Source organism: Anabrus simplex, chromosome 7 (assembly GCF_040414725.1).
Source record: "Anabrus simplex isolate iqAnaSimp1 chromosome 7, ASM4041472v1, whole genome shotgun sequence".
Classification (NCBI taxonomy): domain Eukaryota; kingdom Metazoa; phylum Arthropoda; class Insecta; order Orthoptera; family Tettigoniidae; genus Anabrus; species Anabrus simplex.
In genome coordinates, this window is record NC_090271.1 from 309,927,944 (window position 1) to 309,942,748 (window position 14,805).

At 38.4% G+C, this 14,805-nt stretch overlaps 1 protein-coding gene across 1 annotated transcript in view; it reads left to right on the forward strand.

Moving 5' to 3' along the window:
• Pde6 (phosphodiesterase 6) overlaps window positions 1-14,805 on the forward strand; it is a 180,621-nt gene that overhangs the window by 118,957 nt on the left and 46,859 nt on the right. The window contains exon 9 of the mRNA XM_067151772.2: window positions 2,908-3,087. Coding sequence (XP_067007873.1) covers window positions 2,908-3,087 — 180 coding nt within the window. The remainder of the gene's footprint in view (window positions 1-2,907; window positions 3,088-14,805) is intronic.

The following is a 14,805-nucleotide window of genomic DNA, read 5'->3' on the forward strand; positions in this document are numbered from 1 at the left end:
ACATATCCATGTTAAAAAAAACCTTACAACAAATGTATACTTGCAAGCAAAATGTCTCATCCATATAGAAATGGCAGTTTAGGTCGGCAATGAAATGTTGAACAGCCCCATCTTCTTCAGTGTCAACACTTTTTCTCTTTTGCATGCTTCTAGCAATATGCTTGACAAGTTACTTATCACTCCTCCAAAAGATTGTTCTGGCAGTCACATAATGTTTACTCAACAAAGGCTACTTCCAACAAAATGGTAGTTCTTTAGGCCTTTGAAATCATGAAATTACCAGCGTTTCACCTCAGTGTGGTACTGGACACATCAGTTGGATTCTCATACGTCTCCAAAATGCTGACAGCTTGTGTGAGGAGAAATGCTGGTAATTTTAAGATTGAGAAAACCTGAATAGCTTGAATAAATTTGTGCTTGTTATCTGTTTTGCATGGAAAGTTCAAAAAACGACTTATGTAATTTTCTCCACTACACAGAAAAGCATATAATCCTGGATATGTTTAATTGGACTTAGAAGATGAGAGAGCGAGTATAGATTCTTTGGTTGCTCCCCTTAGTAGCCTTGTACGACATGCATGAGGTACAGATAATGTATCCTTTCTTTCCACCCGCAGGGGAGATAAAGAGTTCCAATAAATCAAAAGAAATATGTAGCATCAAGATCTACATTCCAAAAATACGGCACCGGGCAAGTTGGCTATGCGGTTAGGGGCACGCAGCTGTGAGCTCACACCGGGAGAGAGTGAGTTCGAATCCCACTGTCGGCAGCCCTGAAGATGGTTTTCCTTGTTTTCCCATTTTCACACCAGGCAAATGCTGGGGCTGTACCTTAATTAAGGCCATGGCTACTTCCTTCCTATTCCTAGGCCTTTCCTGTCACACCGTCGCCATAAGACCCATCTGTGTCGGTGTGACGTAAAGCAAATAGCAAAAAAAGAATACGGCAACTGATCCACCACACAACACTCCCATGCTATGTCACAAGATAGCCTCACCTATAAAATCTAGATCCAATAAAATGGTTGCTAATTTAGCACACCATTTTATGGCTATAAATATTGGCAAGATACATATTATAAGAAAAATTCTGCCACCTGTGGTGAAGCTACCATATGTAAGGGGCTTTCCTGTGACCTAGACGAAACGCCAGTCACCTCTACAAGGTGGAGTCCCTAATCATATCACATTGGGTTGTCCCTCTCTCCTTATTTCCTTCACTCATAGCAAATTTCACTAAGAGTGGCTATTTCTGATCCCTACCACTTCATTCTACACTGTTGGTAACATTGTTCTTTGGTTCATATTTGTTTCTCTGGATTTACTTCTAGCCCGTCATAGACAGAAGCAGTAATGACTGGTTGGAGTCGGGTGTTAGTTACGTGAATGCGGAAGCCATATGGAAGGAAAAGTACTATTTTGTTCAATGGGTATAGGGTAGATTTTCAGCATGCAAGCAGACATGCTCCATCATACTGCATGAATAATAAACATACATTCATAAGAAATCTACTTCAAGTGTGCGCTAAATACCCTCGAGATTCTGTGAAAATTAAAGTATGAGCAAACACTCATTCCATGTTAAGCAACTGAAACAGTCAGTTTATGTGTGTTTATATTCCACCAGGAAACAATATATTTTGATTTTTATATGCCCGAATACTTTATATCTTTGGAGTTAACTCAAGTTCTTTCGTATACTCTCCTCCTGGTCATAATATAACAGCTGCAGTAGCTTAGCTGTTTGAGCTACTAATGATGTGCAAGCATGTTGTTTATGCCAATCCTAAGGAGATTGAGAGAAGCAGCTTCTCATTTGCATTTCCACATGAAGCAGAACATCAGCTAGCTTGATCACAGACCAATATGCTGACATTCCTGGTGCAATGAATACCGTAACTGATACATTTTAAGTTTGTTATCTAGTGGACTTGTTTAAATTCAGTTTACTTTCTAACATCTGAGAAGTTCAATCCTGTTAGCAAATATATCTCCCCTGTCACACAACAGTTCAGCAAAAGTTTGTACACAGCAAATGATATATTTAAAAAGTTTTGAAAACCAGAAGCTAGTTTGGTTTAACGCAAGTTTGTTTTTCTTGCTACCTTATTTATTGTTTTGTTTGTGCACAATGAATAGGCCTATGCCTGGTGCAGCTGTTCTACAAACCATTGAATGCATGCCACAAGATAAATTATAATTCAATACAGCAATGATTTCATATCAAATGAAAAATACAGGGATCTCACAATGATATGAGGAAATACAGTATATCAACTGAACAGGAAGTTAGAAAGGAATGTGGCTATGGTCTATGAAATATACATTTTCCCTTAAATAAACTGAAGAGAAAAAACATTTTAAGAATGACTGACAATGGAATTTAAGCCTCTTTCACTCAAATCCATGCCTAAAAGAAATAGGTTATTCTTTTGTCTCCATATACAGTGTATAGAACAGAATATGTTACATTTTTATCATTGTAGTTTACAATACCCAGAATTGCTGGTATGTTTGTGTCACGCTCTGAATCATCGAGGGACCAAAAATACCTTCCAAACAAAGACAGAATCTCCTCTCGCAATTCTCTACTCGACCAGTACAATCATTTGCTGACATCGTAAAATAGTTGTAACAAATTTCTTGAACAGTCAGTACGTAAATATCTTGCATGTGAATAGACTTTGTAGCTAATCACAAACAGACTTGCCCAAAATGAGAACATTTGACTTCAAGAAGTTTACTTGATAAGCAATGAGTTTTTAATTCAAATGAATATTTTTATTTTTTCGACATGTATTCTGATACACTATCATATGTGTTTGATTTGTCAATTTTACAGAAACTTGTATTGTTTGTCTAAGCACCAGGTCAGCGTGTTGAGAAATGAGGTTTTGGATTTTGCAGATCTTGGGGCTTTTGGTCGCATGTTTGTGTCATGATCTGGATCACCGAGGGACCAACAACGCCTTCCAAACGAAGACAGAATCTCCTCTCGCAATTCTCTACTCGACCAGTACAATGGAGCATCACCACTTTGATCAGTGTGTGATGATACTCAACAGTGAAGGAAACAATATATTCCAGGTGAGTTGTTCATTCTGTCATGCATTACAATCTTTACAATACAGGATGAGAGAGAATGTTGTTCCATGTTCACACGGGATAGCAGGGTATAAATGAAAATTATTTTTATTTCTCAGATATACTGTAGTGCTATGATGGTACATTGTAAAAACCAATACTTTTATGCAAAGTAGTACAACAAGTAAAAACATACACTTCAGTACAGTGGCTTGCTTCTGTAAGCTGTAAGTCACACCACTGGTGGTGGTGGTGATTATTGTTTTAAGAGGAAGTACAACTAGGCAACCATTCTCTATATACCACCAAATAATAATATGGCCTCAGCTGCTGTGTGCAAACATTTCAATTTGATGCCATCTGGCTGTCTGCTCATCAGTTTCAATGTTCTGTTTTACTCTGGGCCTACTAAATGGCAGACTGAATAAACCAAAACTCTCTTGGGCATCTATGGCTGAGATTTAATTAATTTTGATGGGTAGACACCAAATGTGTCACCAGAGATCTTTTACATGCTGACATCATACGACATGGAGTGTCGAATGGACTTTTTTCTGCCCTTCAAAACTCTGACTACCTCTGCCAGGTTTGAACCCGCTATCTTGGGATCCGGAGCCAACACTCTACCACTGATCCACAGAGGCAATTAGAGAGGAAAAAAATGGAAGGGATTTGACATTTTGAAAAATGAAGATATCAGCCAAAGAAAGACAAGGGCCATGAAGGTGTGAAGATAAAAGACTCCCTAGGCCTCAAATGCTCTAGTACCGTTAGGTCAGAAAAGAACAAGACTTGACCAAGGGAGTTTGGATAAGATAGATGAAAGTGAGGAGCCTGGCACAAGTAAGTGGAAGCAAGGCCAGGACTCAGCTGAGGGCCCCGTGGTCACCAGCCCATGCTCCCAAGTTAAGAGCCCTTAGAGCCCATTTTAGTTGCCTCTTACGACAGGCAGGGGGTGCCATGTGTTATTCTAATGCCTCCACCCACAGGGGGATGTCACACCAGTCTGAAGGGCAAGCAACCTGTTGTGACAAACACAGCACACCTGAATGAATGGTAGAATGAATAGCAAGCACATGAACTAGTTATGTAACATGATGTTTACGAACACTTGCTGTCTATCATAGACGCAGATACCAGTGCCATGGTTGTTTGTCTAAAGGTAATCCATGTGCACAAACTCTTGCAATGCATGTGACATAAAGCAAAACATTCACTTTACTTCTTCTGGACAATGACAGAATGCTTATAGATGTACCATATTTTAGCAAATATATTTTTCTATACTTACATCCCTCACAGTTTTTGTATCTCTTTTCCTTACAGCCTTTGTATAGTGGCTGTAGGATAGATTTAATCAGAACAGATTTTGAGTAAGTTTTGAACATCTGGACTTTTTGGAATTTAAAAAAAAATTCTCTTATAATAACTCATAACATGTAGTAGGTATGAGACTGAGGAACAGAGATAGACCAGAATGATATTCAAGTCTGTTACAGTAGCAGATAGTGACTTTTAGACTAAGGGAAGCAATAGCAATGATTGCTGAGACAGCTGTGCGTGGGTCCATGCTTCTTTTAAGGAACCATTTATATTCAAAAACATAAAAAATTGTACAATACTGTGTCATATAGCAAACCCACTGAGGTTCAGTTTCCTAAATAAAGGATTACTCACGCATTGATATGGTGTGTATTCTTGATTAAACAATCTGATCACTTTCTCATGCCCTTGAAATTTAGATCTATTCTTCTCTCTTTCCTTCAATCAATCAATCAATCAATCAATCAATCAATCAATCAATCAATCAATCAATCAATCAATCAATCAATCAATCAATCGATCGATACTGATCTGCATTTAGGGCAGTCGCCCAGGTGGCAGATTCCCTATCTGTTGTTATCCTAGCCTTTTCTTAAATGATTTCAATGACATTGGTAATTTATTGAACATCTCCCTTGGTAAGTTATTCCAGTCCCTAACTACCCTTCCTATAAATGAATATTTGCTCCAATTTGTCCTCTTGTATTCCAACTTTATCTTCATATTGTGATCTTTCCTACTTTTCCTACTTTTAAAGATGCCACTCAGACTTATTCATCTACTAATGTCATTCCACACCATTTCTCCGCTGACAGCTCAGAACATACCACTCATTACATGTTACAGATTTCATATTTGGTCCGTATTGAAATGTACGTCAATTTAAGATATTACTAAAATTTATTAGGATCAACCTATTCAATAAAATATAATTTACAAAATTAGGACTTACATCCTATTAAATTAAAATTTGAAGGGACATGTTTCGCCCTTTAAAAAGGGCATCATCAGCCTTTTTACACTCATACTTAAAGATAAAAATCAGGATCCTGATTGTCATGGTAAAAAATATAAAATGAGAATATAAGATTAGAGTGAAATTATACAATGTGAGAAATTGTTATGAGTTCTTAAATAATAATTTACAATTAAAACTTCATTTAAAATGTTTGTGAAGAAAAAATATTTGAAGTTGGTATGATATTACACTAGTGATTTAAAAACTGATTTTATAAATTAGACAAACTAGGCCTTAACCACATAATAACAAGAAGGTCTATGGCTGAAGTTGCCGTATCAAAGTTCGAGTGAAATTCGGCTAGAAGCAACTTGATTTACATGTTGAAGAGAAGGTTAATGGAACTTAGTAGCCGCTTGAGATGACATTGAAATTTTCTTGTTGAAAAGTTGTGATGTTTAACTGTAGTATGGCGCTATGTGGATTATAAAGTTGGATCCAACTAATACATTAGTCTCGTTATTTACGTAGTGGGTTCGCGGTCTCCGTAATCTTGTTGAAGGAGATATAAAGAGTTCATAATTGAATGTTGTCGTATAGATCTTTGTTAACTTGTATACTGAAAGTTAAATGGGAACATTCTTACTTGTTGTTGGCTGTAGTTTTGAATATAGACTAACTATTGAAGAATATATGGTGAAGAATCTGTAATGAAAAGAGAATGAAAGATATGAAGTTTAGAGGAAAAAACGGTTAATTAGGCGAAATGATGTATATTCAATTACTTACATTCTCGATTTTTGCAGTATGAACTGGTTGTCTGTATGGTCTTGGAACGAGTAAGATTTGAATGTCGTGTATTGTATCTGTGTGGAACTGAGGGAGGGGGGTGTAATGGAGGAAAGGAAATGGGCGGGGCGTTGAGCTTGTGCGCTATTGGCTGTTGAAGATGTGGAATTGAGGAAGAGGGGTGTGATGGAGAAGAGGAGGTGGACGGAGGGTTGAGCTTACGGGCTATTGGCTGTGGAAGATTAGCAGGGGCGGGGACGGAGGGAGTTACCTTTAAGGGGAAGTTGGGATCTTTATTGGAAGTTAGTTTAAGATTTTTAAGGATTTTATTTAAATTTGGATTTAAAGATTGTAACAAATTGGGTAAAGTCTCATATAAGGGATTTCTTATTTCGACGGGATCATTAAGATTTAGATCTTTGTTGTAATGTTGATCCAGATATATGTAAATGTTTTCTAATTCGTTCATTAATTTTCCTTTTCCTACTATTTTGATGATTGTTAGGTCCTGTTCGATAGTTGTGAAATGATGACCTGTATCTTTCATATGAGAGCTCATGGCTGAAAATTTATTATGTCTATTGGCATTATAGTGCTCCTGGTATCTAGTAAGGAAGCTCCGGCCTGTTTGCCCAATGTATGATTTTTCACATTGCATGCATTTGAGCCTGTATATGCCTGAGTTTGAGTAAATACTATTGTTTATGTTAAGTGTATTGTGATTAAAAAACAAGCTGCAGTTGGTGTTTGTCGTCTTGAAGGTAATGTTAATGTTTTGTTTTATAACTCTTTATAACTCCTTCAACAAGATTACGGAGACCGCGAACCCACTACGTAAATAACGAGACTAATGTATTAGTTGGATCCAACTTTATAATCTACATAATGCCATACTACAGTTAAACATCACAACTTTTCAACAAGAAAATTTCAATGTCATCTCAAGCGGCTACTAAGTTCCATTAACCTTCTCTTCAACATGTAAATCAAGTTGCTTCCAGCCGAATTTCACTCGAACTTTGATACGGCAACTTTAGCCATAGACCTTCTTGTTATTATGTGGTAAAGGCCTAGTTTGTCTAATTTATAAAATCAGTTTTTAAATCACTAGTGTAATATCATACCAACTTCAAATATTTTTTCTTCACAAACATTTTAAATGAAGTTTTAATTGTAAATTATTATTTAAGAACTCATAACAATTTCTCACATTGTATAATTTCACTCTAATCTTATATTCTCATTTTATATTTTTCACCATGACAATCAGGATCCTGATTTTTATCTTTAAGTATGAGTGTAAAAAGGTTGATGATGCCATTTTAAAGGGCGAAACATGTCCCTTCAAATTTTAATTTGATCGGATGTAAGTCCTAATTTTGTAAATTATATTTTATTGAATAGGTTGATCCTAATAAATTTTAGTAATATCTTAAATTGACATACCACTCAGTCGAGCAGCTCATCTCATTTCTCCCAGTTCTTCCCAGCCCAAACTTTGCAACATTTTTGTAACACTAGTATTTTGTGGGAAATCACCCAGAACAAATCGAGCTGCTTTTCTTTGGATTTTTTCCAGTTCTTGAATCAAGTAATCAAGTAGTCCCATACACTGGAACCATATTCTAGTTGGGGTCTTACCAGGGACTTATAAGCTCTCTCCTTTACATCCTTGCTACAACCCTCTAACATCCTTACTACAACCCCTTCCAAATTAATTGATTACTAGATCGTAGAATTCCTCCTCATTTTTAGCCTGCTTCAGTTTTACCAACTTTTTCAAGAATAATAATTATTCTTCTTGTCTGTTTCACCCTCTTTGGGGTACGATAGATCAATCAATGGTTAGTGAGTCATGTTTTCCTGTCCTCCCAGTACTTTTTCATTCTTTCAGATCTTGCCTTCCTCTCTTCTTCAGAAATTCTGTATAGTCGCTTGGGCTTCACCCTGTCCTGAAACCTCATTTTTCTTTGGTTATTTTCTTTGCAGATCCATCTACAAGCATCTCTTCTGTAATTTGGAATTCTTGTAGGTCCTTCTCAGTTTCCTTAAACCAGTTCGGCTTGATATTCTTATTACGGAAATAGTCGAAGATTCTTTTGGTTATCCTTTTCGGATCCATTCTTAGGATGTGGCCATAGAAGTCAATTCTCCTTTTCCTTATTGTGTCAGAAATCCTTTCTGATTTCCTATACAGAGTTTCATTGCGGATGTGTGAAAGTTCGTTATTATGAAATTTGGGGCCTAGAATTTTTCGTAGAATTTTCCTTTCCTTTATCTTTAACTTTTCCATTGGACCATGCATAGTTATAGATAGAGTTTCTGCAGCATACAGGGCTTCAGGCTTGACTACTGTATTATAATGTCTGATCTTGGAATTCCAGGAGAGGGATTTTTTGTTATAGGTGTCTTTCGTAAGCTGGAAGGCTGTTTCTATTTTGGGTCGCCGAGATTACATTGCTTTCTTCTCAAGACCATTCCAACTGATCCATTCACCAAGGTATTTGAAATCTGCGATGATCTCTATTTTTTGTTCCCCCACTTTCAAATATTTTGGAGGATTCTTAATGTTGGTTATTATTTTGGTCTTTCCAAAGGCGATTTTGAGACCTATCTTCTCTGCTTGCTTCAGCAGTTCGAAGGACTGCTCCTTGACTTCCTCCCACGTCTCAGCTAGTAAGGCCATGTCATCTGCGAAAGCTAAACATTTGATCTTGATACCCTTGTTTACCGATCCCAATCGAATTCCACCACTAGTTGTCTTATCCCATTCTCTGACTACCTTCTCCAAGGCACAATTGAACAGTATGGGGGACAGTCCGTCACCCTGTCGGACACCAGTTTTCATCTCAAAAGGAGCCGACAATTCTCCCATGAATTTGACTTTGGAAAATGTATTGGTGAGAGTTTCCCTGATGAGGTTTGTTGTTTTGTTGTCTAGACCGAATTCTTTGAGTACAGAAAGGAGACTTTCCCGGTCTAGTGAGTCATACGCCTTTTGGAAGTCAATAAAGGTGATGACGTATGTTTTTGCCCTAGATTTCTGGTATGCCATGAGATTTTTAAGGTTCAGGATTTGTTCCGGACAGGATCTCCCCTTTCTGAATCCCGCTTTATATTCACCCAACTGATGATCTAACTGTGGTTCTGTCCTATTAAGTAAGGCCTTTGAGAATATCTTATATGTAATATCCAAAAGTGATATGCCTCTATAGTTGTTGGGGTTCATTTTATCCCCCTTCTTGTGGATCGGGTGGATGAGGGCCATCTTCCATTCTTCTGGAATTCTTTCTTTGACCCAGATTTCTTCAAAAACTTTTTGTAGGGATTCTATTGCTTCCTTGTTGGCATTCTTCCAAAGTTCGGCTGTGATCTGGTTTCCTCCCCATGCTTTGTTGTTTTTAAGGCTCGAAATGATCTTTTCTAGTTCCTCGAAGGTTGGCGGCTTTGAGTCAGGATTGGTATTTGTTGGGACATTAAATGTCATTTTTTCTACTGGCTTTTCACAGTTGAGGAGATTTTCAAAGTAGTCAGTTAGTATCCCGCAGTTATCAGTGTTGTTATGTGCTATATTTCCATTCTTGTCCCGTAACTGTATAGTCGGTGGCTTGTACTTCGTTGTTCTCTGTTTAAAGATTTTGTAGAAACTTCTTGTCTTGTTTTTGGTGAAGTCGTCATCTATTTGAACAAGCATCTGGTTTTCGTAAGCCTTTTTAATTGTTTTGAATTTTTTATTGACCATCTTTTTGGTATTCAAGAAATTTTGTCTATTGCTTTCCGTTTGTTGCGACTGCCATTTGTGCCATGCTTCCTTCCTTTGTTTCAATAGATCGTCACATTCTTCCGACCACCAAGCATGTTTTTTGACTTTCGTTATAGGGGCAAATTTTCGGCTTTTGATAATAAGTTCTATTTTATTTGATCCCAATTTTGTTTGTGTATATCCTTTGTCGCAAGATGGTATTCTTTTGAATTTAAAATTTTCTCTGGGTCATATCGTTTGCTTGTGTGTTTAAGGACCTTTTCTCTCCTTCTGGGGATGATTTTGATCTTTATCTTCGACATGTAATGGTCCGAGTCTAAATTAGCTCCCCTGAGGACTTTGACATTTTGTATTTCCCTATTGAACTTCCGTCTAATAGCCACATAGTCCAGTTGAAATTCACCCAAGTTAGGATTTGGTGAGATCCACGTTTTTTGTTTTCTAGGAAGCTTTTTAAAAGCTGTGGATTTCAGTATCATACCGTGGGCTTGGCACAACTCTATAAGTCTGCCACCATTTTGATTGGTCCTGTTATGCGCTGGGTATTTCCCGACTACATGTCGATACTTTCTCTCCTTCCCTATCTGGGCGTTGAAGTCTCCCATTAGTATGATGTTGTGTTTTTCAGGTACCCTTTGGATGACATCGTCCAACTGATCCCAAAAGAATTCCACTTTCTCCTTGTTCTTTCTGTTGTCCTCATTTATGGGGGCATGGGCATTCACAATAGTGTATATTTTATTGGTAGATTTGAAAACCAAAGTTGATAGTCTTTCAGATTGGGACTCAAACTGGACTATGGAATCCAGGACATTCTTGTTTATTATGAAGCCAGTTCCTAGGTGTGGCATGTTTTTCATGACTCTTTGACCAACTTTTCCCTTGTATATCCTGAACCCATCAGAGTCAAAGTTGTTTTCATCTATATATCTGGTCTCCTGAAGTGCCGTTATGATAATTCGATGATTTCTGAGAGTGTACGTAAGGTGTTTTAACTTTCCAGTTTTAAGAAGAGAATTAGCATTGAAGGTGGCTATGAAATTCGGGTATTTGCATTTGATTTTGTTTGAGATTTCAAGACGCTCCGACTCGTCTTTGTGTAACGCTGCAGACTTCCCAGAATCCGAATGTCTGCTTGTGCACAACGGTGCACCTGAGGTAATTTGTTTCACATTACACTTTCCCATGAATGATAAACATGAGTTTGGGGTAACTACTTGAGTCACCAGTTTACAACCAAGGTTGTGAGCCCTGGAGGTTTCTTCCAGCCGCCCCTAACCTGGGGTACAGACGCTGACCTCAGGCCACCCAATCTGGGAACAAACGCCTGGGGAATTTTATGTTCTTCAACCAATTATTATTATAGTTTTGTGTGGCTTTTTCTAGCCGAGTGCAGCCTTTGTAAGGCAGGATCTCTGATAAGGGTGGGTGGCATCTGCCATGAGTAGGTAACTGCGTGTTATTGTGGTGGAGGATAGTGTTATGTGAGGTGTGTGAGTTGCAGGGATGTTGGATACAGCATAAAAACCCAGCCCCCAAGCCACTGGAAGTAACCAATGAAGGTTAAAATTCCTGACCCAGCCGGAAATCGAACTTGGGACCCTCTGAACCGAAGACCAGTACGCTAACCATTCATCCAACGAGTCGGACAACAGCAGTGATCTTAAAATACATTACTGTTGTTTATTTTGTGAAATTTTCTATAATATGTGCAGCCATTACATTCGCTTCTGTTCAAAAGCGCGCTAAATGTTTGTCTCGCGTGGGATCTAGTCTAATCAGCTGCGTTCTTGCTATGTGCTTACTCGAATGCTTTATAGTGTTTAGAGACCAGAAACTGTATATTATATCAATGTGAAAAATAGTAATTACGGCGAAGAGTATATTTGACTTTACAGATGCGTTGCACTTTTCTTATGTGTTTCATGAGAGTACTTTTCAGTTATAATAATGGCTTCTAAACGACATTGGGTTGAAGAATTACATGTAGATAGCTTGCGCTCCCTTGTACATGACATGTTGGAGTTTGGCGACGAGGACGATGAGTTCAGAGACTTCTATTCAGATAGTGAAGATAATTCGTTCCTTGGAGAAGAAGGAGGCATGAGTGATACAAAGGAGCATTCTGGTGCTATCATAGTGAACAGTCGCGGGTTTGAAAATGGCACTTCAAGTGACGTCAGTGATGATAGGGAGAGACAGACAGACTCAAATGGCAATGATATGTCAGGGCCTGTTATGTGGGTAGAAAATGGACAGAAAATTAATAGATTTCCAACAAAATTAATTCCTGGAGTAAAAGGACAGTTCTTGGAAGTAAAGACTCCAGAGAATATTTACAAACTGTTTGTGGATGAAACTATCTGTCAGTAGGCCTATGTTGCTGAGCAAACTAATATTTACACTCAACAGAAAATTCATGGGAAAACACTGATGAGCAAAATGAAATGAAGGAGTAGGGAAAAATTCCGGATCCCAACAAATAGGGATGAAATGAAACTTTTATTTGGGCTATTGCTTCTTCAAGGGATTGTCCACAAACGTACGATGGGGCATTACTTTTCTTGTAAGAAGTTATCAGTCATGCCCATATTTTCCGAGAGTTTTCCTTCTATTGAAATTTATCCATTTTTCTGACAGTGAGGCATACGATGGGCAGATGCCTCCAAAACTATACAAGGTAAAGCTAGTCTTCAATCACTTTGTGAAAATGTTTCAGAACGTTTACAACCCGGATTACCTGCTATCCATAGATGAAAGCCTTCTCCTTCTTCGCCTTTGTTGGAAGGTCTACAATCCAAAGAAAATGTCCTGGTTTGGAATGGGAGCGAAAATGGGCTATGTGTGGAATATGTTGTGGTGCACTGGAAAATCAACATAACTCAACAATGAAGTCCATGGCATTGATGTATCACACTGTTCCAAGCTGAAGAGAATTGTGTGAACCCTGGCAGGTAATCATGCTGGCCCTGCGGTATAAGGGTAGTGTGCCTGCTTCTTACCCGGAAGCCCCAGGTTTGATTCCCGGCCAGGTCAGGGATTTTTACCTGGATCTGAGGGCTGTTTCGAGGCTCACTCAGCCTATGTGGTTACAATTGAGGAGCTATCCTACGGTGTGATGGCGTGCCCGGTCTAGAAATCCAAGAATAATGGCCGAGAGGATTCAACGTGCTGACCACATGACACCTCATAATCCGCAGGCCTTTGGGCGGAGCAGCGGTTGCTTGGTAGGCCATGGCCCTTCTGGGCTGTTGCGCCATGTTTGTTTTTCCCGGCAGGTAATCTTCTGAAACAAGGATACCTGATAGGAATGGACAATTATTATAGCAGCCTTGCTAAATGACCTCGATACTGACGCAGTAGGTATAGTAAAAACAAACCAGAAAAATCTCCCTAAGGAAATTATGGGTAAAAAACTGAAAAAAGAGAGAGGTATCGGCTGCTTATCGAAAGAAACTCATGGTTCTAAAATGGAAGGACAAGAGAGATGTTTGCATGCTCAGTAGTATCCACGATGCAGTAATGCAAACTGTCCTTATCAGTGGAAAGTACAAAACTAAAGGGAAACCTGTAGTTTACATTGATTACAATGATTCTATGGAAGGCGGGGAAGGAGTCGATCTTACCGATCAGTACGTCATTACCAGGGCCCGGATACATATGCACTAAAAACTCCAAAAATATGCATGCACATATGCGTTAAAAATGTTGAAAATATGCACGTAAATATGCACTAAAAATAAAACAAAATACATTTACCACACGTATTATTTAATTTTAATTCAGTGTTGAACTGACAAAAAAGAGTTTTTGAATATTTTCAGGGGTCAATGACTTTCTGTTGTCGGACAGAATTAATTTGTACCTTGAAAATGATTGTTCTACACTGACAGACGTAAGTGGGCAATACTTTTACACTGGAACTGACTGCTCGGAACATTCTTATAGCAAAGACTGCCTGATTCCACTTATGCAGTTGCTTACGGATTGAAACTTCTTCAGTCCTGTGTTTGAGTCCAACACCGCACTGAGTTTCCTTTTAACTTTTTCTCTAGTTTCAACATGGATACCATTTAAAGAACTTAATAGTATTTTGAATTAACTGAAGGGATTTCTGTAGGGGTGCACCACGACTTTCTAGGCCCTTAATCGCCTTCAAAAGTGACGAATTATGCCGATGGATAAAACTGATATCTTTATATAAAGTTTCAGATTCAAATGCGCACTTTGCTTCACGGACACGCAGAGTATGATTATCATCAATACCTTTAACTACATCTTTCACTTGATTAAAGTTCTCCTGGTAGAACGATACTGCGGAAAACCAAGTTCCCCACCTTGTGAGAACAGGTTCCGGTGGAAGAGAAACCTGAACAGATGAGTTTTGTACAACTGTACACGAGATGGTGCTTTTAGAAACAGTTTTTTCCCACTTGAAATTACTTTGTCGACAGATGGAAAGACGATACGTACCTCTTCTGCAATACGATTCAATCCATGGGTCAAACATGTGACATGGATGAGATTTGGAAAAAATGCTCCGAAGATACTGACCAGCTTTCAACACATACGAAGCTGTATCTGTGACTAAAAGGCGCACTTTGTAACAATCACTCTCCGATTCACTAGGCCACACGAATCGGTTGTTTCATCTACCGATATCCAGACACGGTTCCCTCCTATGTCATATTGTATCGAAAGACGATAGAAAGGTGCCGTGAAAGTACATAAATAGTTCTTCTTAAGGGTAGATTCATCTGGTATCCTTTGATTAGCACAATACTTTTCAAGAAACGAGTGTGGATGTAGATTACTCAAATTATGCAGTGGAATGTTGCTGCATACAAAAGCTTTACAAATACCAGCGGGAAATGTAGTTTGTACAATG